Below are 26,445 nucleotides of genomic sequence, written 5' to 3' on the forward strand. Positions count from 1 at the left end.
ACAATATCCCCTCCATTTCATATAGCAAGAATTCACACATGTATTGTATGTATATCACATACATACACATAAATTACTTATGTAGTCGTTGGCTCTTTATATTATATAAATGATTGACCATTTCATAATAATAATGAGTAGTAAAGTAATTGACCTATGCATAAATTTATATGTAGCTCTCAGAAAATGGAAATAAGGTAATTATCAATGTCTTAGCACTTTCTAACAAGATTATTAAATAAAAATAATTATTAACTATACAATTTTATTTTATGTAGACATTACATTTTGTTTGGTACATATATAATATGTACATATTATGTACATACTAATATTCACATAAAACTTAGCCTGTATTTATATATTAAAAAATTTTCAATTACAACCATAATGAGAAATACAATTCTGATCCTATTGAAAAAGAAGTTGTTAAATGGAATTCTGTTGATGAAAATATTATATTGTATTTGTTATATCAAATATCAAGATTAATGCTATGCTCCAAAAATTTAATTAAAATATGAATCACAAATGAAATATTTTTAATGCTAAGAATTACAATTGAAAAACGAAATTATTATTACTCAAATAACTTGTTTTCAAAGATTTCTTCATATTTCAAATAGAATAAAATTCTCAAAAAATGATTATGAATTATTAACTTTAATAAAAATAAATTATTTCAATTCGGATTTCAAATGTAAAATTTAACTTTATTGTGAAAATGAATGTTTTACATTTATGAAAGTATGTATTAGGTATGATTGTTTTAAATTCAATTTCCAAGGACAATTGACCATTGGTACATGTGAAAATATTAAATTCTAATTAATTTACTGTTATCTATAATAATATAATTGTACATAATAAAGTCTAATTAAGCCACTGGAGGTTTTAAATAGATATAGGATTCGAAAAGTAAATCGTCTTTTCTTGAGTTTAAACTCTTTTTGATCAAATAACTATATAAAAAATGAAAATTCTATATAATCTTGGAAATATAAGTGAACAAAATATTTAATGGGCTATATTCCGTGAAGACTTTGAGCGGAATAAGATGCAATTAGTTTTTTGCTCTGACTATAAATGTTCTTTATCTAAATTACTCTTACATATTAGTTGAATGTTTCGTTAAGTATTCTGTGTCTAGATGTTCATTTTTTATTTTCTAATGAAAAATGAAACAGACTTGTAGCCCAAAAATTAGTCAAATGGAAGTCTCATCATATGTATAATAAGAAATGTGATTGCTTTGTCGTTAAATTTTCTTCAACATTTGGAAATTCTAATATCAATTGATTAAACTTAAAGATTCTTAAATTAAAGATTAATTGATTCTTCCCTCACTGATATTTGATTAAAAAAATAGTTCTTTTCAGAATTCCTACGATATCTTTTCTTGTAGCTCGTTCTGATTTTTTTACAAAAATATTCAACAAATTAAAATTTTAGTACATTTTGATAAAAAAGATAGTCGAAACAAGTGTAACAAACAAAAATTTCTATGACTATAAAGTCATATACTGAAATATTAATCGATCAAGTTTCTATTTTTCTTGAATTTGAATTAAACCTCCGTAATTGTTTTAACTGTGTCGATGGTCATATTATTAGATTATATATTTATATATACACACATAAAATTTATATGTATATATACATTATGCTTGTTAATAATAATCTCGCATTATTTATTTCTCACCCATATTTATCTCTGATTAATTAACGTAGGTACGCACTTTATCAACAATCACTCAGTTTTCTTTTTTTTCTAATTTTTATAATTGCTCATATTTAATTTATTTTCAAAACTACGTCACCAAAAAAGAGAAAAAAAAGAAAACAGTTAACTAAGCAAGATTAAATTATGCAGGCTTTTGTGAACCTTTCTTGCCAATTAGAGACTTGTGGATGTGTGGAATAACACCTAAAATAGAGTTATAACAGTTATGATCATTGTAATTATTGAAATGTTATCAATACATTCAACATTCAAAAACAAATTAAAATTACCTCCGCCTGCAATGGTAGCTTTTATGAGACTGTCAAGTTCCTCATCTCCTCGAATTGCAAGTTGTAAATGCCTTGGAGTGATACGTTTTACTTTCAAGTCTTTCGATGCATTACCCGCCAATTCCAAGACCTAAAAAATAGAAAATTTAATTACATATCGAATTTAATAAATTATATTATTATTAATGCAAAAATATAACAAAAAAAAAGTGTAATTATTTAAAATAAAAAATTCGAATTTAATTATTTATGTAATAAAAATTGTGATCGTAAGAAAAAATAATTTTTACAATTTTTCTAAATAAAATTCTCAGTAAAAGGAAAAAAGCGCGGGAAGGCGCCATATTGCTTTTAGCTTTATTACCATGACGAAAGTATAGATCACTACGTAAAGTGCGTCATCCATATATAATTTATTTCAAATATTAAATTGTTGGTGAATAATTTACTGATCTATTTCATAAAAATTAAGATTACTATTGTGGTGTTTTAATAGGAAAAACATTCATTAATAAAATATAAATCCATAACATACCTCTGCGGTAAGATATTCCAAAATTGCAGCACTGTAAACTGCTGCTGTAGCACCCACTCTTCCATGGCTTGTTGTTCGATTTTTTAAATGCCTATGAATTCTACCAACTGGGAACTGTAATTAAAAATTGATAATTAAGATACAAGTATAAATAGCTATTAATTGATGTCAAAATTTATAAGATCATTATTTAAATGGATTAAGTATAGATAAAGTTAATACAAGTGAAATATAATGTAAAATGTAAGATTCATTCCAAAAACATCAGACCAACGCGTCAACAACTTTTTCATTTAGAATTATCGAGCAACTGTTAATCAGTATTTGCCACTAACTATTACATATCAGAAATTATATTTTATCATTTCTTTCTGGATTTTATCAGTAATTAACAATCAACGATGCATATGTTAGTTTTTTGAACAGCCTAAATGTATTATTTTGGCAGCACACCCAAATGCTTGGTGCATGAAACAACTTTAGCATTGAGTATCGAACGATTCCATTACATGTAATAGGTTTTCGTGAGCTTTGTAACTTTCAACGGAAGAGTTTCATCATTCAATAGAATTACGTTTCAATTTATCTGCCTTAGTTAAGCTTATTAAATATATTTTCTTTAAAGTTCTGGTGTTTTTTTGATCAAACTATATGATTTGATGTTAAATATTCGAATCATAAACATTAAAGCAAACTTATTTATTCAAAAATATATAAATTAAATATAATATCATTTATTAATTGCTTTTAAATGACCTTTTTTTCGTTCTACATTTTCTAAAAAATACCATTAATTTAAAAATTTTGATAATCAGATGATCAGAACAATTCATATGATTCATTATTCATTTCAAACTTAAAGATATTTTCATTATCAGTAATTTTTAAACAATAAAGAAAATCAATTTGTTATTAAATATTAATATTCATTTCTAATTAAAATAAAAGTAATATCCAGTTGATATTAATTTCTTCACAAATCTGAATTTGAAAAGCTTTTCGAAAGGATTAAACAGATAAACAGAGAGTGTATCAAGTGTTTGTAAAGGAAAGAAAACATGAAAACGCTCCGGTCCGATTCCTTGTTTGAAAAGGTAAAACTTAAAACAAGAAAATACGTTATAAATATGTTAAATATTTTTTATTAGACGATTATATATCAATTTTTCATGAAATGTCTTATGCATATTACTTTGAATTAAAAACTGAAGGTTTTTGTCACTTCTGACGACAAAAATATCATACAAAATAGAAAATTAAATGAAATCGATTAACGAATAAACAAGATTTTCGGCGCCAACTTCATTTGAGATCAAAAATAAACTAAGAATGATTAAACAAGATGAGTTTACTGTCTTAAATGTGAATTTTATGATAGAAAAAATAACTGAGAAATTGATAAATGATAGATTAATAAAACAAATGAAACAGAAAATGGTGTAAACTGACCTGCAAGCCTGCCCTCGCCGAACGAGAGACCGCCTTTGCTTTAGCCTTACCGGAATCCTTGCCAGTTTTTCCGCCAGCCTATAGTCACAAAAAATCACTAATTAGTATACACACTAGATTAATCGAACTTTATTAGTATGTCTTTTAATGATAATATGGCGACTTAACGTATTTTTCATTATTGGATGCCGACGGTACTTATTATGAACTTATGGATACTCACCATTACGCTTCTAGAACCGTTTACGTTTCAACTATACGACAGATTGACGCAGAATACAGAGACGACGCCGTTGTAGACTGTGATCCCGCCAAATACGCTTGGCGCTATCGGCGTGTCTTGCCAGTGTGCCACGTGACTATTTTTAACCAATCATGAGCGTGACATTAATCTACTACGATGCCATCTACTGAGTAATATTTTAGACGCATGGTATGAGTGAACTTGGAACATTATTATACATATTCTAGTGATGAGGAGACTGCGCATTGGTGTAGTGGGGGATTAAGATGTTTGACGAAAGTAAGTACAATAGAGGAATGAAATGAGACGATTTTTTTATTTTTAAAATAGTCGGAATTTTTTGGATTTCATGAATACACCTACAATAATGAATTGACATGAACAATAATGAATCAACTGCCATTTTAAAGTTTCATGTAAAAAGATTCTTGTATTTTTTTTTTTTATTACTTTGTTTCAAGAGTCAATTTTTTTAATGCTATCTATAAATAACTCTAGAATCAAAATAATTGAAGAGAAATGAATGTTTGTTGAGTTAATGTCTAGTTTTTTCAACAATCATGTTTTATTCAATAAATTAATGTGACATCAACGTTTAATCTACGTTGTATAAAATGAATGAGTAATTAAACAGTTACTAAGTTACTTAAATAAAACTATAAAATTCATTGAATAAATTCATACAATAATTTTGAGATATTTTAAATAATTTTCGAAACAACAGCATTCCTTTCTTAAAATTTTGACAGTGATGTCTTCCAAGTTAAATATAAAATTTGAAAAAATGATCTTTAAATAATAATTTGGCATCTATCAAAAAAAATATCTAAATTAAGTTTTTTTTCATTTCCAAGTGAACTGAAAACATTTATATTTACTATTTATCAAAAAAAAATATTTGACATAGAATTATTGATTTATTTGTATTGTTTGTGTATATAATGGATTTAAATTTTCAAAGCAAATGCAATTATTGAATCAGTAGCATCATTGGTAGTCAAGGATAGAATATCATTTTACCTTTAATTAATTATTTGTCTTAAAAAGTACCAAATATTGTTCAAGAGGTTTAATATATTCAATTATTGATTTTCTATGAAAAGATTACTATAATTTTTTATTAAAATAAATACAAAATGCTATAAATTGTATTATAAGTGTTATATCTGATTTGATATCAAGTATTATCTTCACTAGTTCTCTAAATATTTAATGCCTGCATCATGATGTATATTTAACTTAATATAAGCTTATGGAAGTTATTTAAAGCTTTGACTATAATTGACTTTGTTATGTTAGATATAATGAAGAGAATTTCACTGATTATGTAGAAAAATAACAAATCCTAAATTATGTGTAATATATATTATCAAATGATAAAAAATATTTAAAAAATCATAACCATTAGAATATATATTTTTGGTAAAATAAACAATTTTAGCATGAGAGAAGAATTCCTTTGGGTTAAATGAATTATATAGTATATTATAAACGGAAATCACTCCGTATTATTAAAATTCCAAAAATTAAATTATCTATAACTATTTTTAAAGATATTAAGCAGTAGTTATTGATCGAAAATTTCTTCTCTTGCAATAAATGTGATCGTTTTTAATTTAAATAGATAAGTGTAAATAAGTGTTTAAAGACTATATTTTTTTTGTATTTCTCTTGTAAATTTAATTATTCTTAATCGTGAATCGCTTCTGTCAATTCGCCACATTTATCTTCCAAATCATCCTAAAAAAGAACAAATGAAATTATTAAATAACTTTTGTACGGAGTAATAAAAATTTTACTTATATTAATATTATCATTTTAACCTCGTCAAGCTGTAAACATTTTCCCCACTCTTTCAAGGTAATTTTATGATCGTTATCTACATCGCAACCATCAAGGAATGGTGCAATACAGTGCTCCAAAGCCATCAATGGAGCTCGAATGGGGAAAAGCTCGTGACGTGATACTGATCGATCATGAGGATGGCCATCCAAATCACACCATTTCCAAATAGCAGCATTAGTCCAACGTAATGTCATATTAGTTTCTGCTTCTCTCTGCATTTTCAAGAAATGAGATGGTAATTCTTGACGGTCTGCAAGATCACGCATGATGTTGAAAAGCCAATCTCGCATCCTTCTGGGAAAGTCTAACATGTCTTGTTCTTTACACATCTAGAAACATATTAAAGTATTGAATAACTAATTTTATTGTTCAAAGCTATTAAAATAATATACTTTTTTATCTCTACAACTTACAGGCATTTGTCGACAATGTCCATAATATTCAATATGAACGTGTTGATAATCAGGACCTCTGCATCTATCATCCCCAGAATCACAGAAACAACGAGCTTGATAGACTTCACAATCGCTCCCAAATGTTTCGTTGTAGTTGGTACAAACCTTGCGACGAGGATCTCTTTCTTCATCACAAGTTTCTATGCAAACACACTCAGCACCACCTTCCTCTGTTACCTAACAATTAAATTAATCTTTATTCAATTTTCTCATAAAAAATCATTACTAATTTTTCAACTTAGAGAAGCTGTTTCAAACCTTGCAAACTCGACCAGCTCCACAATGTTTATCCATGCATGGATCCATTCGAAGATCAGGGCTATCATCATCTGAGTTTTTATCCATTTCATTTGAAGCATCATTTCCTAATAGATTCATCACCTCTTGAGGAAATAGTGGAGATTCTCTAGTACGATGTCGACGAGCTTGTCTCTAAACAAACATAGGGATTGCAATCAATATAAAGACTATTCATTCTTATTGTAATTTCATTATACTATTAAATTTATTCCATGATTGAAGCATAAAAAAACTCGATAAAACAAATTCATTCGAAAAATAAGCCATTGAAAAAGTAAATCAGAATTATCATCATTATAGAAAACAGTTTTTAGGGTGTAATCTCTTCAATATTTACTTAACTGTGCAAATAAAGGGCAATGTTCAAGCGTAATGCACGTATATTTGTGTGTGTGTAACTCCATAATAACTGCTGGATCAATTGTAATAGTGTTCAGTGTCTATGGGTTTGGTACATCTCTTTGGAATAAATGATTTCACAAATGTATTTAATTTTGTATGAATTGAAAAAAATTCATTAAAAACATCTTTTTATAATTACTTCAACAATTATAGTGTGCTTCAAGTGTTGATTATTAAAAGGGTGCTGAAATTAGCATCATCTACTGCAAGTACATCAAATATCACAATAATATATTTTTAATATAATAATACTATTTAGAAAAATAAAGTTTTAAGTATATGATTGGATAAATATTCTGTCAAGTTTAGATTTTATTTCTTGAGAATTTTGAAGAATTTTTTTAGTAGGGAAAACCAAAATCAAATAATTAGACTTATTCATGAATGAAATTTTTTATCATTAACAAATTCGTTTTGTAGTGTGTCTCTTAAAACCTGAAAAGCATTCAGGACTATACTTACTAATCTTTTGAGTCTATCTTCTGAACTCGATATAACATCAGTGATAAGTAAGCTCCACAAAAATGCTATCCATAGCAACTGCAGTTTGGCCCGCATTGCGATTGCTCTGAAAGAATCAAAAGCTGAAATTAACTCTAATTAAAATGCTAATAATATATTTATAGATTATTTAAAAACAGCTTAATAATAGGTATGCATATTCTGGATTATAATTTCTTTCATTTCAATAATGCATTTTGCATCCATTAATATTAATAAAGCTCAAAAATTACAGGCATAAAATTATTTATTAAAATATTATTAAGTTCTATTCTTCTAATATTTTTAAATTTAAATATTTCAAATTGTTTCATCAGTATAATTGATGAAATCTTTGTATTACGAATATTGATCTGGCGGAGGAATATCTTTCTTAGTTATACCGAGTAGTTATGAAATGCTCGGAAATTGAGATAAATTAGAAACAGCAAACGTTCAACAGTTGCTGTGCGTCTTCTCTCTGAATACGCATTACGCGTATCCACCCACAAAACGTAGCGCGCATTGACATTAACACATTCTTCAAAGAATTCATAATATTTAAGCGATTATATGTATATATGTATATCTATATTTAGTACAGAAATTGTATAGAACTACTTTTCTCATAAGCTACTTGTTTTAATTTTCAAAAATTTTCTCCAATTCAAACAATTTTATATTAATTTTAATTTTTTATTTAAAAAATTCACTCTATTCAGGAACAGTTTTATAAAAAATGCTTTAAACTATATTTTATTGAAATATTTTTCTATACATTGAAATTTTTTGCCATAAATCATATTATTTATTTCAAACTATTATTCAGATTATAATAAAATTTTTGCATATTTTTTTTGTAAAAAAATAAAAATTTATTTCAATAAAATTGTAAAAAATTATGAGATAGAGAATAAAAAATTTAATATCATTGAATTAAAAGCTTGGAAAATAAATCCTAACATGAATTTTTAATTAAAAATTTCACCTTTCCTGTTCTCACTTCTGATGCTTATAAAAATAAAAATAAATGTATTCATACGAAATATGTGATAACATGAGCAAATTTATTTTATCTATTTCGTGATCAATAAAATTACTTACTTGAAATGAATACTGATGTTGAAAATAGTTGGAATAAAATAATAAATACGAATAAGATAGAATATGCAACGATGTCTGGATTGGATGCTGGAACAACGAATACTGCGCTCACTTTCTTTGACTTTATTTCAAGTTTCCGTCCGTATCTGACTCAATTCAAATGACCTCAACGCCTTCATACCCTCAACACTGTTAAATCTTTCTACCACATGTAATGTTGATATTTTGTATCAGTCGTCTCCAACTTTTTTGTTTCTTTTATGCTCCATTTTTTGTTCATAGCCAGTTTTACAGATGATTTTATAGAAAAATTTGGATTGAAAATAAAAATAAAATATTTTGTGTATAGATCATGTTTTCTTTAAAAAAAATCTTTGGAAGTAGAGAAAATATTTTCTGAAGTTAAGAAAACTCAAGTTTTCAACATCCAGTATTTTTTTATGACCACGTAAATATTTTATTCCAGTATAAAAAGCTTTTTTTCCATAAATTCAGTTTTTAGTTGTGATGTATTTTTAGAGTGTACATTAATATACTTTTTGAAAAATGTAATTATCTAAAATTGCCAACATGAATTTTTTATTTTTGAATGCTTTCTAGTTTGAAAATACTTTTTTTTTTATAATAAATTCTAGTTCTTTTCAAATATTTGTATCCCTTTATATTGAAATAGCAATATGCTACTAATAACTTTCTTCAATCATTCTAACAATATACCTTTTGGTTCAACAAGCACATATTCCAGTTATGAATGTCATAAAACTTCGTTACTTCTATGTTCAAGAATATAACTCGCTGTAAATTGAAGGATTTTATTGTGTAAGAGCATGACTAAAATATTTCCAACAATTTTTTATAAATAATATTAAATTTTTCAAATATTGAACCATTTTGTACTTATTTTATTCAATATATTTTCTCATATTTATCATTGAAAATAATTAAGTAAATTTAAACATTTAGAGTACAAGTGGATCAGAAATGGTTTTTTCAAAAATATTAATTTCAGAATGATAAAAGATTCTGATGTAACGAATTAATTTATTCTTTCTATATTATTTAATAACTAAGTGAAAGAAATACCACCATAAACAACTTCATTTGGAAAAATATAGTTAGAGAATATATGACATGCTCTATCTAGAAAATTTTATCGATCTGTAGATTAGAAGAAAGTGGGGGGTTATTTTGCCTTTCGAAGAGAGTAAATTTTATCTTACAGCCGTTGAGTTTATGTTCAAATTGCAGGAGCATATCAATCTGCAATAAATTTCAAAAAAATTTATGTACATAACAATATATGAGAATCCTTTGTCATATAAATGTAGATCTCAAGAAAGTATTATGAGAAGAAATTTGAAGAGAATAGTCAGTAAAGAAACTTGATACATGTGAATCTTAGAATGGTGATCAAATGATCGTTGATACCTCATTAGTCATCGCAAGTACTTTTTATAAAATTACTTGTGATATCTTATTGCAAATTCACTGTGATTTAAACATTATTTCATCTTTCTATATTATTTAGTTTGTCATGCTGTGCTGTACGAGTAAAATATTGTATTGGTAGACTTAGATCCATTTATGATGTATGTGTATTTTATGATACAACATATAGACTCCATGTATAATAACAGACAATATTTTATCACATGATAATTGGTTTAAATTTTTCATACCTGACAGAAGAAAAAACTGAATAATCTTTTAATAATTTAAAAATTCTTTAAATATTCTGAAAAGTAAACAGAAAATCAATCGATACTGTATCCAACTTGTAGCATAAAAAATCAATATTAGTCTTGAAATCGGTTGTAGTTCAAACATTCACTCATATTACTCAACTTTAGCTGCTTTTATAAAAATATTTCTAAATTACCAGTGAATCTTTGCAGGAATCCAATGACAAGATTTTTTTTATTGCTCATTTGTTATTTATGGCATTTTCTTTTATAATCCTTGTTTGAAGATAAACATTAAAAATATAACTGAAATAAAATTGAATAAAATTTTAAGAGAAAATAGAAAAATTCGTTAAACTAACATTTTATACAATAATAATAATTGTAAATAGTGGAATTGAAATAATATGTAGTCTATAAACCAACTTACAACTCATTAGAATTTAAGTATTTTTGAATCAACATTAAACTGTTTAAACAATCAAGTCTCTCAATATTGTTTATTAATAGTACAATTATTTATAAATAAAGAATAATCAAGTTATGAATTTATCATAAATTTTTCGTTTATTTTGACTACTTGTTAATTAGTAAATTTATTGATTAGACTCATATGTAATAACAATAAGATTATAAATACTGTTAGTTACTTATTCAGTCTGTACTTAATCTATAAATTAATTAACTAAACCAAACAGATAAAATCAATTATGGTTTAGGAACTCCAAATTTCATTGCTTGGACTAACGCTTGGTGAATTTATAGTTGACAGAAATTGTACAGATATTCATAACATCAAATTAAGTGTGATTTGTATTTTCCTCATAAATTTTACCACAATTGTTTAAAACAGTTTATAGTAAAAATTTAACAATATTAGTCATTTTTGGAGTAATAAACAACACGTCGGTCTAAATCTCTATCCTCTTTTATCTCTCATTTTATCTCGGTTAAGAAGCAGCTGCTGGTTAACAGCGGCACAACTGTTCACAACAATAGCATCTGTCACAGAAACTATATATCACATCGTCCATAGAGTTTGTAAACAGCCCATACTCTTCATTGAAAATTTAATCAAACATTCAAATTAAAAAAAAAAATATCTTAAAAAAATAGTTAAATAAATTAAATCGTGGTTTTTATTTTTATAATTTATAATAATTAAGTATTAGTTGAAATATTGAAGAAAAAATACTAAAATAATTGATACGGCCCTGGAGCAGATGTTACGATTGGTTGAAATTGTGGGGGAGAGAGACCCACAATCCCTTGCAATCCCTCAAGCGCAATCGCTTGTTAGTGAGTCTCCCTTGGTCTCCCTTCTCCGCTTGGCAGCCTAACTATTCGGACGTATTTTATTTGTTGTTGCATTTAAGTGAATCTATTTAAACAGCCAACTTATTCGCGATATAAATAGTGTAATATACAGTCAATAACTTAGTTATTGTGTAATTAGTAGTTATTTAATTAAAATATATACATAAAATGGCTGATCAAGAGAATAAAGATTATACTGAAGACATCGCCGATCAAAACTTTGAACAGAACGGCGATGCTACCGCAAACGAGAGTGGAAATGGCGGCGACGGCAATGTTGCTGCCGGTGACGCCACAGAAAACGGCCAAGAATCACAGGATGACAAGTAAATTATTTATTTCTTATTTTATTTAGTATTATTTAATAAATATAATTGTTTATTTGTAACCTATATAAAAATCTTAGCTACTTTGTCGAAATTTCATAACATAGCAAAATGGCGCATGGAATCATGATGGAAATTTTTACTATTTTCATCCACTGGAATCGTATAGCAATTAATTTCTTTTCAAACATTTTTTCATTGATTTTTATAGTTTAAACTTTGCAATTGATTTGAATGAAAATATTTCTCAATTTTTTTTCATCTTTTACTATTGAAAAGCTTAAAGTTTGAAAGTGGAGTAGCCGGTCAGAAGAATTACAAGGACGCGTCTACCTAACGCCTATGACGACATTTAGAAATTATTCAGGATGTTTGTATGCATTAGTTTTTTTTTCATTGTATAATTATAGCATTTAAAGCTTTTTTATTTGAGCATTTTTTGTTGATAAACATCCTTGTAATTATTGTGTCTCAACATATACAGCATTAAAGCGGCAGTTTTTGTTTATGCATAGAGTTTTCTCCACTTATGGAAAATTAACGTACTATGACAGGATAACATTTAATTGATCATTCATTAGATCCAATATTCAATTAACATCTAATCAAAAGCACAAGAACTTAATATTTTTGAAGTTAAACAATTAAAATGTTCAGTAAACTTTTTACAATGATGGAAACTTTTTTATAGTTGTATTTATTATCATATATTAAGTTTTTAAATACTTTAATATCATGAAAACACATGCATTTATATTTATTATGTTCTCTTGACCCAGTTAATCAACATTCTATAATTCAACCAAAATTGGAGTAAAAAATTTTTCTAATTCATTTACAGTAAAATTTTCCAATTTATTAGTGGAGAATTGCCTATGTACGCTTTCGATTGTTAATATTGTAATGTACAATAAAACGTAGTTTGTTACTTGAAAAGTGATGCTCTGGACATAATGGAGTTTTGAATAAATTTGATTTAAAGAGAAATTAGTACATAAAATTCTACCTGGTAAGTTAATTGACGTTTATCTTTCTATAAAATGCTTGTAGAAATTGTTCTCGCGTCAATTTATCTGTTCACAAAATTAAGGATGGACGTCATCTCCAAATAATGGCGGCAATTCTAACAATGCAGATACCTCCAATAGCTATTGAATTGTTTGAAGTAAATGTTAGATGTATAAAATTTAAAAGTTGATTTAATTAGACATTCACTAATATTTATGGTCAATATCGTGAAGAATTATTGTAAATAATTATAAGGATGTTTAAAAACTTTTTAAATCTTATTCTAATGACTGCTACTCCTTATTAATTAGTAAATATAAATAATTAGTATAAAGTAAATGTTCTGAACAAATTAAAATGCATGCTTTGTTTCAAAATTAAAATTTTAAAAAGTAATTTAAATAATTTTAGAAGTTCTTATTTAATTATATAATTGAATATAAATTAAAACCTGATGATACAGATGTGCCATATTGAAAATTAGAAATTATTATAATTAATTGATAATAATTAATGAATATTTTACCGTTTCAGCTATACTTTGATCAAAATAAAATTAAAAAAAATTCAAAGTAATTCAATAAATACATTAACTTTTGTGTCGTAAAAAGCGCGAATTCTAATTTGTTTTGTGATAACTGTAAAAATTTTTTTATTTAAAGGGTTTAAAAATAAGAAAAATTTGTAATATCTGCTATAATACCAATTTCTAATGTCCTTTCATTGTAATTTACTTTTCCAATTAATTGTGATTAAATTTTATGAAATATTCTTTTTTATTACAGCTTAAAATTACAGTTACTTGTTTATGTAATTAATTCATTGATGTATAATAATTTTTACAAAAAATATTATAAATTTAAATGGATTGCTTTTTTCAATCAAGATTCATCAATTACTATCAGTAAAATTAAAATTTGGAGTTTTATTAATAACTGATTTGATGTTGTGATTAAATTATGATAAAAAAAGATCAATAAAATAATGAATAATAGTAATTATTGAAATATATCTCAGGGTTTGCAAGTGAGAAGTGTTCAACGTACCAAGTATCTTCATAATGTTCTCATCACAACTCAAGCACTGGAAAAATCGAGTCAAAAATCCAATCTAAAATCTAAAGAAATCAATAACTAAATAAAAAAAAAATCATCTGTCGCACAAAATATGAGAAATGTTTTCTGCTGGGTCACGCAGTAGAGTCTAATTAAATAAATTTACAAAGTAAAGATAAAGAAAAAAGCAAGTGTGTTGATATTTATATATATGTACATATATATGTTGGGCGTGACCAAAGCACAGAGTCACTAGGGCCAAAATTCATTAAAGACAACCATCGGGAGTGCGATTAACCCAGTTTATGTGGCTTGGTCTGCAGGTGAACAAACGACCCAGTGCGAATATGGGCAGGCGGACTCGCAACCGGCTGAATCCAACCGTCAACTGAGTACCGGCGAGTGACTGGTGCCCACGGTATTTATCACCAGCCCTAGACGATTTAATGCAGAATTAAAAAAAGATTAATATATATAAATATATATATACAATATATTCTTAAAAAATTTCAATATCAAACAAAAAAATGTTGAGCAAATTAACTTTATGAATATTCTACAAAGAAAATATCTAATGAATTTTGCCAATAATATCATCACACCAATTGTCAAATAACTAATTAAATAGTGAAAATATCGCAGCTCTTTCACAATTGTGTTTTAACGTAAACAAAAAGAAAAAACAATCATATCAATGAGACAATATTTCGATAAAAAATTTTTATTGTGGATTTTACGTATACATAAATCACTGCAAAGTAGTTTGATAAAAAGTTGCTGATTTTTTGCACATTCAGAGATCAATCATCCTTTTTCTCTTACTAAATATTTTTCTAGTGCGAATAATTACTTCTTTCATATTAGTATACTTTTTAATAAACATTAACTTTAAGATTTAATATTTTTTTTTTTAAACTTGTGTATTGGTAATTGTCAATTCTTAGGTCAATCAGCTGAGTTGAAAATATTAACTGAATGGGATTAACTTCATTATTGAATTGTTGTATTTTTAAAGTAAAGTAAAAGAAAACAAGCTTTAAGAAATTACATAAAATCAATATAATTGTTTCCTTTAGGCGCAGTTCTCTGGCAACTGGATTTTAAACTTAATTGAGCAGCATAAATAATTTAAAAATTTTACAAAAACAAAATTTTCATTGCTGTGATTATCTTTATTATATTCAAAATTTTTTTAATATTAATCACTTTTAGTTATTAAATTTATACACATAAATATTATTTCTACTTTAAAATTCAAGGTTTTGAATCATAAATGCAATTTGTTTTGATTTAATTTTATTTTTGTAGTCATTTTTCTTTTAACATGCTTTATTTTTTGACAATTACAGAAAACTCTTTTTTCCTTAACAGAGACATCATCTTGTTATAGGAATGGTATGACAACAATTAATTATTATTCTTACAATTGATAATTATTGTTGATATCTTGAGCAAAAGATAATTTTTTTTTTTCATTAATACATCCCTTTTTTTAATTTAATTTTAAAAGATATTCTCTACCTTTTTTTTTCTTATTATTTTTGTGCAATTTTTGACAGCAATTCTAGATGTTTCCAGGCGGTCGAGTCTAAAGTTCCTTTTGCAAATGGATTAATTAATTATTTAGTAACGTAATAATAATAGCCTTAAAATTCAATTGTTCGCGCAGCGTCAATTTAGTTGTAAATTAATTGTCAATTTATTGGTTCAAAGTTTATAGATAGCTCGAGTGTGAAAAAAAATTTAGTGCTTTCAATTTACATACACATTTTTACTGCAGAGGCTATGATTTGTATCTTGCAATCATTTTTTTTTTCGATTAATTTGCAGGTCGGCCAGTGACAGTAATCAGGAATCACTCAATGATAGGTATATTGATTGCTCTTATGTCTCATTTTTACTTTTTAAGTTTAACAAAAACTAAAGTTGGAAAAGTCTACTTTCAATTGTTAATTATTGAGATTTTTAACGTTTTGTTTTTTCTCTTTTATTGCAGAAAATTATTCGTTGGTGGACTCAGTTGGGAAACTACTGATAGTGAGTTTATTTTTTTTTTTATTATATATTTTTATTAAAGTTTTTAGAAACACTTAAATACACAAAGTAACAATACCCATCCAATAAAATTAATTTTATAATGAAATATTTGAATTTACATACGTCAAACGAAATTTTTAAAATAACTAGTATTCACTATCTAAATTAATCAAAAAAATCAATGAACAAACTAAAATTTTAATTTTATGAAATCTGTAAGTAATTTATCACGATTCAATAATACTGGAAATCAGCAATGATGAGGTTTTCTTAGGACACCTTCAGACAACAGGGTGATGTCTGTTGAATGAGACTAATTTGCGAAAAACCTGAGCAATTCATATATTTATCTATTTATAATTTTAGTCGAGAAGAGTAAAGAAAAAAATATAACTAGAGCATATTTTAAAATATTAAATATTTCTCTTTACAGAGGAATTACGAGATCATTTCGGTGCCTATGGAGATATCGAAAGTATCAATGTCAAAACAGATCCCAACACAGGAAGATCGAGAGGTTTTGCCTTCATCGTATTTTCTAAAGCTGAGTCATTGGATAAGGTACTTTACTTAATTATACATTTAACAACTATTTAATTAAATTTATAATTTACGTCAATGATGAACAACAGTTCAGTTCTGCTACTGAGTATAATTGAAGAAACTTACCACTCCTGATATTTATTTTTTAAAATCAATTTATCTTATTGACTCCAAAATTGATAATGTATTAATGAAATTTTTGATAATTTGTTATAGATCATGGCAGCGGGTGAACACGTAATTAACGGCAAAAAAGTTGATCCGAAGAAAGCTAAAGCGCGTCATGGTAAAATTTTTGTTGGTGGACTTTCGACAGAACTTTCAGATGACGATATTAAAAATTTCTTCTCTAAATTCGGCAGTGTAAGTTCAACTGCAATGATAACCAGTGTATAATTATTGTATTACTGGAAACAATATCAACTAATGTCGATTATAATTTCTATAGATTGTTGATGTTGAAATGCCATTTGATAAAACAAAGAGTCAACGAAAAGGATTCTGTTTTATCACATTTGAATCAGAACAAGTTGTAAATGAACTCCTTAAAACACCAAAACAGACGATTAATGGCAAAGAGGTATGAAAAATTGACAATATCAATGATGTTAATGTAATATAATATCAATGCAAGCAAAAAGTTAAAATGAATGTATGGGAATTTAATCATTAGGTTGATGTAAAAAAAGCGACGCCAAAACCTGACGGAATGGCAGGAATGAGAGGTGGAGCTGGTGGTCGTGGAGTACGAGGAGGCCGTGGTGGACGAGGTCGAGGATTTGGAAGTCAAGGAGGATGGGGCCAGGGTGGATACGGCGCCGGTGGTTATGGAGGTGGTTACGGCCAAGGAGGCTATGCTGGTGGATATGATGGATATAGTAGTTATGATTATTATGGCGGTGGCTACGGAGGCTACGGTGGTTACGATTATAGTGGATACGGTAAATATTCCATCTCAAATCTATAATAAAATACAAATCAATATATAACAATATAATTATTAATTTTTTTCTTTTAAATTAATAACATACAATTTCTCCAACATAATTATTTCATCACAAATTGACCAAGTGATATCATTCATTGTTATTAACTTTTCTTTTTTTAATTTAAACATGCTAATCTTTATTTTAACTGTGTTTATCAATTTTTCTAAATTTCATATAATTTTTATGCTATTCATCTCATTGAAGTTTTTGCGAGTCATAAATCCCTTCCAAGGCGTCGGTACAAAATATAAATAGCTTAAAGTTAAATTTAAAAATATTTATAATTTTTATTTTGCTAATGAAGAAAAACTACTGAATTTGTAAAAAAAATAGCCATGTATAATTTCAAAGAAGATAATTAAGTTACAAAAAAAATTAAAGTCAATGTTCTTTCATCTTTGAATTATTTTCAGGTAAGTTTTAAAGATAAAAATAAGATTGGATAAAAAACCAAGTTTTTCAATTAAAAAAAGATAAAATTAATTAACTTAAATGAATTGGTTAATCACATTTATTGAAAAAATAATTATCGTATGCAATGAATGATTTTGAACCTCCAGAATTTTTTTCTGTAATGAAGATTAATTAATGAATTAATTTTATTCTATTAACGACGAAATATTGGGTTATCGGTAATTTTCAGCCACTCCAATTAGAGGTTTTAACGATTTTAGTTTCCTTATTTTTAAAGTTTTTCCTATTGTCATAGTTTCCTATGATTGCATTCCATTTTTTACGATGTTATGGACTATTGATCAATAACAAACTACTTATAATATGTATTCATGATTTAAAATGATTAAAAATTGAGTTCAAACTTACTATTATTCTTCGGGCTTACGTCTACTTTTTCACCAATACTTTTATAAACTTTTAAAACACTTGAATTAGTTATAAAGTTACCAATTGATATCAATTTCCAGAATAAATTACAATAATACAAGAGAAGAGAATTCAACATGTACATTGGTTTTAGAATCTTCCTAATAATAATTTTCAATAACAATTATTTCTCATTCATAATTAATATAATTTAATTTATAGTTTTATTTTAAATGATGAGTGATAATTAATTTGATAATTATGTTGTACAACAATACTGACTTCAACAACTCTTGTATCGTGTGTTCCATGTAAAGGAGACGGCTATGGCTATGGCGGTAGTTACGATGGTGGCTACAATGGTGGGCGCGGTGGTGCACGCGGTAAAGGTACGCATTAGCGTTCCTTCTATTATTTAGTAATTTTCCGTTAAAATCAGCATTAAGTTTCTCCTTTCGAATTTATATTAAAATCAATATGAAACGCAGATAATAAACATCCAAAAAATCCTGAGAAAAATTTTTTAATACTTTTTTTTTGGCAATCACTTTCCCATTGTCCTCCTATTATTTATATCACATCTTTATCTTTTTATCTATTGAAAATTTTTTTCCATTAATATTATGCCAGACTCTCCGTTATTGCATGCTTCAATAATAACAAATTTGAACAAAACATTTTTTTAATTTATTTTATTCATTTATTTTTGACAAATCGTCTTAATTATCAATAATTATTAATTAAAAAATTACCTCAATGAATACAAATTTTGTTTTAAATCGATCAACAATTAATCCTTCATTTATTTTGGGTTTATATTATTTGTTATAAATTATATATATATTGTTTTTTTTAACAAAATTGTTTTTGTTATTTGTATTTTATTTGAATAGATTCTACCTAATTGGTGAGACAGAATATTATTCAAAATTTTTACATTCTAGGCTTCGAAAAAAAATAATTAATAATGCCAGATTTTTTGTTGATTGGCCTATGAAATCAACAAAAAGACATTATTATTTATAGGTACTTGTAACAGAAGAAATAAATGAATAAAATGAAAACAAAACACAAACTCACTAATCGGGACGCAGCCTACAGCTTACTACCTTAGCCTGTAGCCTCTTTGTAGTCAGTTATTAATTAATCAATCTATTCCTTGTTAATAAGTAGATGAATAGAATTAATTTAATATTAAAACATATAAATATATTCATATCTTGAGACTTGAAATAGTTTCTTTTTAACAAGTAGTTTATTAATTTGCGTGCAGTAAATTTTTTTTACAAGTCAATAAATCGATTGGTAATTTAATATTAAATCATTATCAATGTTTACTATTTAGTTTTTATGAATTAATTATTACTTTACTTAGTGTACATTTTTTATGATTTGTGTCATTATTATTTTTGACAATGTTTTTTTATTATTTTCTTTTTTATTGAATTATTTTTACATATTAATATTGAGTTAATTAATAATCAATAAATAAGTCAATAAATCGGTGGAAGGTGCAGGGGGGTGTCCAATAACTTGGACTAACAGTGCGACATGGGTGTGTTTCAGGAGGCTCAGGCTACGGCGGCAAGCAGAGGGGTGGTGGTCGCCAGAACCAAAGGCACCAACCCTATTAATGGAAATCCTTAATCGCGACCACAATGTTATTTGCATTGTAACCGCTGGTGAGTGTCCCTTACTTTTTCCTTCCGTCTTTTCTCTTCGTTCTTTCTAGTCAATTTTCGTCCTTTCATCGCTTTTTACTTTTATTTTATTTTTTTTTTACATCGTCATACATACGTTTCTATGATTTCTTCTTTTTTCCCAATCATTATTATTTATTATAGTTCATTACTTTGTACTTATATTAATTTTTGTTCATACATTCGATATTATTTATTTCAATAATCTTCAATATTCCATTTAATATAGTGCAGTCTCCATTATTTGAAATTCTTAAATGTTTTTTTGCCTTTAATTTTGTTGAAAACTTGTGATGCATTTTTCAAAAAAATTTAGATTGTGGAGGCTTCATTGTATATATTTTTTATCATATGTTTTAACTTTATTTTTAAGTAATATTTTGGTGCATTATCTTACAGGTTCTCAGTCTCACAATAAATCTCACAATTCGTCGACTCATCATTCCATGAAATCACGTCATTATCAACCAGAAATGCAACAACGCAGACAACTGCCGCAAAATAATTATAATCAAGAATCGATTCAGCAAAAGCAACCACATTCACAATCACAATATAATAATTTATCATACATGCGTTAATTATTCTCATTGATCATTTTGTTCAAAAAGTTTTTTTTATTAATTTTTTTTCTTATTTAATTAATATCGTCATTTTTGATCGAAATTTTCCTTAAAGTAATTTTGCAATGACAGAATTTGTTCAAATAATACCATAAAATCAGAATGATTTAGGAAAATATAAAAAGATGCAATTACGTCTACACAAAATATTAATAATTTATGTATTAATTTATACATATTCAAGTTTATTGGAAATGAAATATTTTCCATCATTTCGTAGTTTGCTTCTCTCTATCTTTTGTACAAAATGAATTTTATCATTCGTATTCTTTGTATTTCACTATTATTTTATACATTATTTTCATTCTTTCATTCGTATATATTAATCTCATCCTCATTATTTATCATTGAAAATACTATAGCTCATCACACTATTGTTAACATTTTGTACAAAAGACAAAAAAAAACAAAAAAATACTAATAAAATAGTAATACAAACTTAAAATGTGTAAAGTTTCGATTGTCTAGATAAATACATAAAACATTACAGTACGAAAGAAATAGAATAAATCATTTTGAATAAAAAAAATTACTAATTTTTTTAATTTATGAAATTAATTTAACTGTTTTTGTCTGTAACTTTAATTTAGGTATGTAGAAGAGGAGAATAATTGTTTTTTAAAGTAATTATGTCGTAAAGTAGCCTCTTATACTTTTTATGTGTAATATACTTACACCCAAGAACGTAAAAAGTAAGCATGGGTGGATTTGATGGAAGATATAAATACGAATGGATTTTTATCTAACTTCTTGTTTAGCAATTCTATTCATTTTAAGGATTATTTAAGTTTACTTATATGGAAAGTACAATATGTATGGTAAATAGTTACTTTCTTAATTGTAAGACCTATAATATAAAATAAAAATTCATTTTGTGTATATAAAATTGAGTATTTTAAAATTTAATTTTTTCATATTCCTTTTGGATTTATATAGATATTAATAGAAAACATAATATGATATAATAAAGATATCGATAGATAAGCTAACGAAAAAACATTAATCTAATCAGATTTAAACATATCGAGCATAAACGTTTCTTAATCACTTAGGGTTTGTTTAAAGTGTCTCAAGTGGAAAAATATAGATTTATGAAAGTATATGAACTTTTGCACACCAATTTTAGACAAATAAATAGATAGAAATGGAAAATACTTACAGGAAAAAATTCCGATCTATGGAATGAAACGAGATGTGGATGATTAGTTAAAGTATAAGGAAAATATTTGATATTAACAAATCTAAAGCGGTTTGATAGATTTCGGTCGACCACATGTTGAACGAGTGAGAGAATTAGAATATAAAAAACAATCTGTAGATTTTTAATCGCGAATATTTTCTTTATTTTTCAACCAATTGTCCTCATCTCATTTTATTCCAAAGATTGTTGCACAAATTTTCTCCTGTATTTCCCATTTTTATCTATTTATTTGTCTTAAATTAGCAAAAGTGCATTTATTTTTAGATATCTATATTTTTCTGCTTGAGGCTTCTTAAAGGATTTAATATTGAACTATCAATCACGACTCATTTTATTTGAATAAGTTATTCAAACTGATTTTACTAAAATATTTTTTTATGTTTACTACAGTGTTTTAGTAATTGAAAATTTTTTTTGGTGCTTTGATATAGTTCTAGGCATCTCCAAGATTAGTCATTGAACACAATAGAATAATAGATAAATTATGTATTGTGATTTTTTTCTTGATATAAAGAGATATGAGTTTTTTTTACATTAGATGAGATAAAGATTTTTTTTTACCAATAATGATATTTGTTACATACATGCAGTAATGATTAACTTCAATGTACAGAAGTACTTTAGTGTGACAACTTCCTTGTACTTAGGTACCTACGCAAACGATTACAGTTTATTTCATAACTAATCACGCCTTATATATTATTTAGACACTATGGAAGGTAAGATTTTTTATTGTATGATTAAAAACAGTAGAACAAGATTCAATAATCGTGTAATTTTTAACAGAAAGCAGTGCTGAGAAAATCTCTCAAATTGAAGAAGACCTCGCCGAAAAGGTTGAAATAGCAGCAAGCGAGCTTAAATTAGAATTAAATCAAACGAATAATAATCATTTGGTAATTAAAATAATTGAAGAAACAAATCAGAATGAAGAAATATTTAAGGTATCTGGTAGTAATATAACAATCGAAAAAACTTCAAATATAATGTTTTTAGACTATCAATCTCGTGGTATTCGATGTAAATTAGTTAAATTACTTTGCAAAAAATCTAACTGTGACAATTACACAGAAATCAAAGAAATAAATGTAGATCATTCTAATTTGAATGAAGAAACAAATAATTTACTTCACAATGTTGTTAAAAATAAATGTACAGACATCTTAACGATACTTATAAAATTTATTGATGATAATGAAATAGTTCTACAACACTATGGATATTACCTCAGTGATAGAAAAAAAATGACACCACTTCACTTTGCTTTAAAAAACGGCGATTCAAGAGTTATTGAAGCTTTATTGGATTATCAAACAAACATTAATGTCAAAACTATCAATGGACAAACTCCCCTTCATATTGGATGTAAATATCAAAATTTAAAAGGAATAAAAAAAATTTTGGATCTTGATCTTCCTGTGGATCTGAATGCTATTGACGACCATAGGCAAACTGCTCTTCATCTTGCTGCTGAAGCAATTAATCTAGAAATGATTAAAGCCTTACTCGAAAAAAATATAGATGTCAACACCAAAAATGATCAAGGCCAAACACCACTTCATCTAATAATTGAATCAACTAATCCAACAAAAGGAGAGATTTCGTTAGAAAATGGTGACAGTTTTCAAAATTATTCAATGAATTCAGAAATTGAGTGTATTCAAATCTTAATCGACAACAAAGCCAAGGTCAATTCTACTAATAATTATGGTGAAACACCTCTACATTTAGCAACAGCATTAAATAACTTGAGGATTGTTGAATGTCTATTGCAAAATAAAGCAAACGCTAATTTAAAGGATAATAATGGTAGAACTCCATTACATATTGGATGTTTACGTAAAGCTAGCATAGAATGTATTTCTATTTTAATAGAATACTCTACTGACATCAAATCTACTGATAATAATGGTCAGACACCACTTCATTTAGCATTAGAATCAGATAATCTACCTGCTGCAGAAATTTTACTGGAAAATAACGTTAACGTTGATTTCAAAGATAATAATGGTCGGACTCCACTTCACGTTGGTTGTAATTCTCTTGTTACGGGCATTAAAAGTGTAGAGGTATTGATAAAATACAAAGCGGATATCACATCTGTTGATAATCTTGGTAAAGTTTCCCTTCACTATGCAATCGCAGCTAATAAGCTGAATGTAGTAGAAATATTATGCGGAAACAATGTCAATATTAATGCTAAAGATAATAATGGTCAGACTCCACTTCACATTGTAAGTTCTTTACCATCGATAGATGTAAAATATATTGAAGTTCTACTTCGATACAATGCTCATATTGAATCTATTGATCATCTAAATAAAACACCTCTTCATTTAGCAGTAAGTGCAAATAAATTATCTGCTGTTGAGATATTATTAAAGAATAATGCGAATGTTAATGCAAAAGATAATGATGGTCAAACTCCTTTACATATTGCATGTCAATCACGTGAAATAAGTATTGAATGTGTACGTATATTGTTGAAATATAATGCTGACATAAAAGTTGCTGATAATCTTGGAAAAATACCTCTTCATTACGCTGTTGAGCAAAATAAATTAAAACTGATTAAAATCCTATTGAAGAAGAAAGACACAGTTAATTATAGAGATAATAATGGCCGAACCGCGTTCCATATTGGATGTTTTTCTGATCAAACTGAGTTGAAGTGCATGAAAATGTTGATAAAATATAAAGCTAACATCAAATCTATTGATAATTTCGGTAAAACATCTCTGCATTTAGCAGTGGAAGGAAATAAACCGAATATTGTAAAAAAGTTGCTAAGAAAAGCTGTCAATGCTAATGTCAAGGATAACGATGGTCGAACTCCACTACATATTGCATGTTTATTACCTAAAATAGATAAAGAGTGTATTTTACTTTTATCAACATTTAATTCTGTTATCAAAGCTATTGATGATTCTGGAAAAACTCCTCTCCATCTAGCTATAGAAGCAAATAAATTATTTGCTATTGAAATATTATTGCAAAAAGGAGCAAATGTAGATCCTAAGGATAACGATGGTAGAACTCCACTTCATATTGGATGTCATTTACGTGATACTGACATTGAATGTATTAAGATACTGATGAATCATAATGCTAGTGTAATATTTACTGATAATTCTGGTAAAACAGCACTTCATTATGCAGTGGAGGCTAATAGATTAGATATTTATAGAATTCTATTAGAAAATAATGCACATGTTAATGCTAAAGATAACAAGAGTCGGACACCACTTCACATTGGATGTTCAACGTCAAATACAGATATTGAATGTATACAAGCTTTAATAGATCATGGTGCTGATATAAAATCGGTTGATAATAATGGCAAAACACCATTACATTATGCTGTCAAAGCTAATAAATTACAGGCAGTGAAACTTTTATTAGAATATAATGCAGATGTCAATTGCAAGGATGATGATGGTAAAACGCCTCTACATTTTGGATGTCATCCGTGTGATACAGATATAGAGTGTATTCAAATGTTGATCAGTTACAATGCTGATGTTGGATGTGTTGATAATCTTGGTAAAACACCACTTCATTATGCAGTAGCAGCTAAACATTTACGTGTTGTTCAATTATTATTAGAAAACAAAGCAGAGGTCAATGTTAGAGATAATGATGGTCGAACATCATTCCATATTGGATGTTATTTACATGATAAATGTGATGAATTGATTAAAATTTTAATGCGCTTCAATCCTGATATAAATTCTGTAGATAATTTTGGTAGAACACCTTTACATTGTACAATAGCAGCACAGAATATTTCAGCTGCTAGAGTTTTATTAAAAAATAATGCTAATGTCAATGCTAAAGACATTTATGGTCAAACTCCATTACATATTGCCACGTTCATCCCAAAGAAAAATGATGAATGTGTAAAACTGATGTTAGAATATAATGCTGATATTGAATCTGCTGATTACTTTGGGAAAACTCCATTACATTATGCCATTGGAGCCAATAAGCCACAAGCTGCTAAAATTTTATTAGAAAATAATGCAAATGTTAATTCCATAGATAATAATGGCCAAACTCCACTTTCAATTGCTACAGATCCTTTGTTTGTAAGCAAAGCGTGCATACGAATTCTTCTGAAGTATGGGGCGGATTCTAGTTTTATGAATGATTATTGTTTATTAAATAACAATTAAGAATTTTTATATTTAATCCTGAGAAATCTGTATCTTAACACAATTCTTTGCTGATGTTTATTATATCTAAAGAAACTGTTTTACTAATAAATAAAAAAATGTTTCCGTTATAAATGTTTATTAGCAAAACCTGTCCTTTT

At 26.8% G+C, this 26,445-nt stretch overlaps 4 protein-coding genes across 14 annotated transcripts; 2 read left to right on the forward strand and 2 right to left on the reverse strand.

Annotated features, from left to right (window-relative positions):
* Positions 1-724: 724 nt before the first annotated feature.
* His2Av (Histone H2A variant) lies at positions 725-4,341 on the reverse strand. The gene is made up of 5 exons (XM_035080916.1): positions 4,221-4,341; positions 3,998-4,075; positions 2,549-2,662; positions 2,014-2,143; positions 725-1,927 (listed from the first exon to the last, which is right to left on the reverse strand). The coding sequence occupies exons 1-5, from the start codon at positions 4,221-4,223 to the stop codon at positions 1,866-1,868; spliced, it is 387 nt and encodes a 128-aa protein (XP_034936807.1). The 5' UTR covers positions 4,224-4,341; the 3' UTR covers positions 725-1,865.
* A 1,383-nt stretch (positions 4,342-5,724) lies between these two features.
* On the reverse strand, positions 5,725-8,985 carry SPARC (secreted protein, acidic, cysteine-rich). Of its 4 annotated transcripts, none has more exons than XM_035080912.1 (6): positions 8,828-8,985; positions 7,706-7,811; positions 6,800-6,973; positions 6,500-6,718; positions 6,065-6,415; positions 5,725-5,981 (listed from the first exon to the last, which is right to left on the reverse strand). In XM_035080912.1, the coding sequence occupies exons 2-6, from the start codon at positions 7,799-7,801 to the stop codon at positions 5,931-5,933; spliced, it is 891 nt and encodes a 296-aa protein (XP_034936803.1). In that variant the 5' UTR covers positions 7,802-7,811; positions 8,828-8,985; the 3' UTR covers positions 5,725-5,930. The 4 variants fall into 4 exon arrangements, with proteins under 4 accessions (XP_034936803.1, XP_034936804.1, XP_034936806.1 ...); XM_035080913.1 differs by having other exon boundaries at positions 7,706-7,827; positions 8,828-8,955; XM_035080915.1 differs by lacking the exon at positions 8,828-8,985 and adding an exon at positions 8,128-8,151.
* Positions 8,986-11,809: 2,824 nt separating this feature from the next.
* sqd (RNA-binding protein squid) lies at positions 11,810-20,935 on the forward strand. 8 transcript variants are annotated; one of them, XM_035080881.1, is made up of 10 exons: positions 11,810-12,152; positions 16,046-16,084; positions 16,212-16,252; positions 16,686-16,813; positions 17,012-17,158; positions 17,244-17,375; positions 17,469-17,736; positions 18,924-18,995; positions 20,173-20,288; positions 20,706-20,844. In XM_035080881.1, the coding sequence occupies exons 1-9, from the start codon at positions 11,995-11,997 to the stop codon at positions 20,238-20,240; spliced, it is 1,053 nt and encodes a 350-aa protein (XP_034936772.1). In that variant the 5' UTR covers positions 11,810-11,994; the 3' UTR covers positions 20,241-20,288; positions 20,706-20,844. The 8 variants fall into 8 exon arrangements, with proteins under 8 accessions (XP_034936772.1, XP_034936768.1, XP_034936773.1 ...); XM_035080885.1 differs by lacking the exon at positions 20,173-20,288 and adding an exon at positions 14,539-14,633 and having other exon boundaries at positions 12,015-12,152; positions 20,706-20,935; XM_035080877.1 differs by lacking the exon at positions 20,173-20,288 and having other exon boundaries at positions 11,811-12,152; positions 20,706-20,935.
* A 1,785-nt stretch (positions 20,936-22,720) lies between these two features.
* Positions 22,721-26,406, forward strand: LOC118065575 (serine/threonine-protein phosphatase 6 regulatory ankyrin repeat subunit B-like). The gene is made up of 2 exons (XM_035080945.1): positions 22,721-22,849; positions 22,917-26,406. The coding sequence occupies exons 1-2, from the start codon at positions 22,843-22,845 to the stop codon at positions 26,303-26,305; spliced, it is 3,396 nt and encodes a 1,131-aa protein (XP_034936836.1). The 5' UTR covers positions 22,721-22,842; the 3' UTR covers positions 26,306-26,406.
* The last annotated feature ends 39 nt before the right edge of the window (positions 26,407-26,445 follow it).

Source organism: Chelonus insularis, unplaced genomic scaffold, assembly GCF_013357705.1.
Source record: "Chelonus insularis isolate UGA/USDA-ARS -01 unplaced genomic scaffold, ASM1335770v1 contig_317_pilon, whole genome shotgun sequence".
Classification (NCBI taxonomy): Eukaryota; Metazoa; Arthropoda; class Insecta; order Hymenoptera; family Braconidae; genus Chelonus; species Chelonus insularis.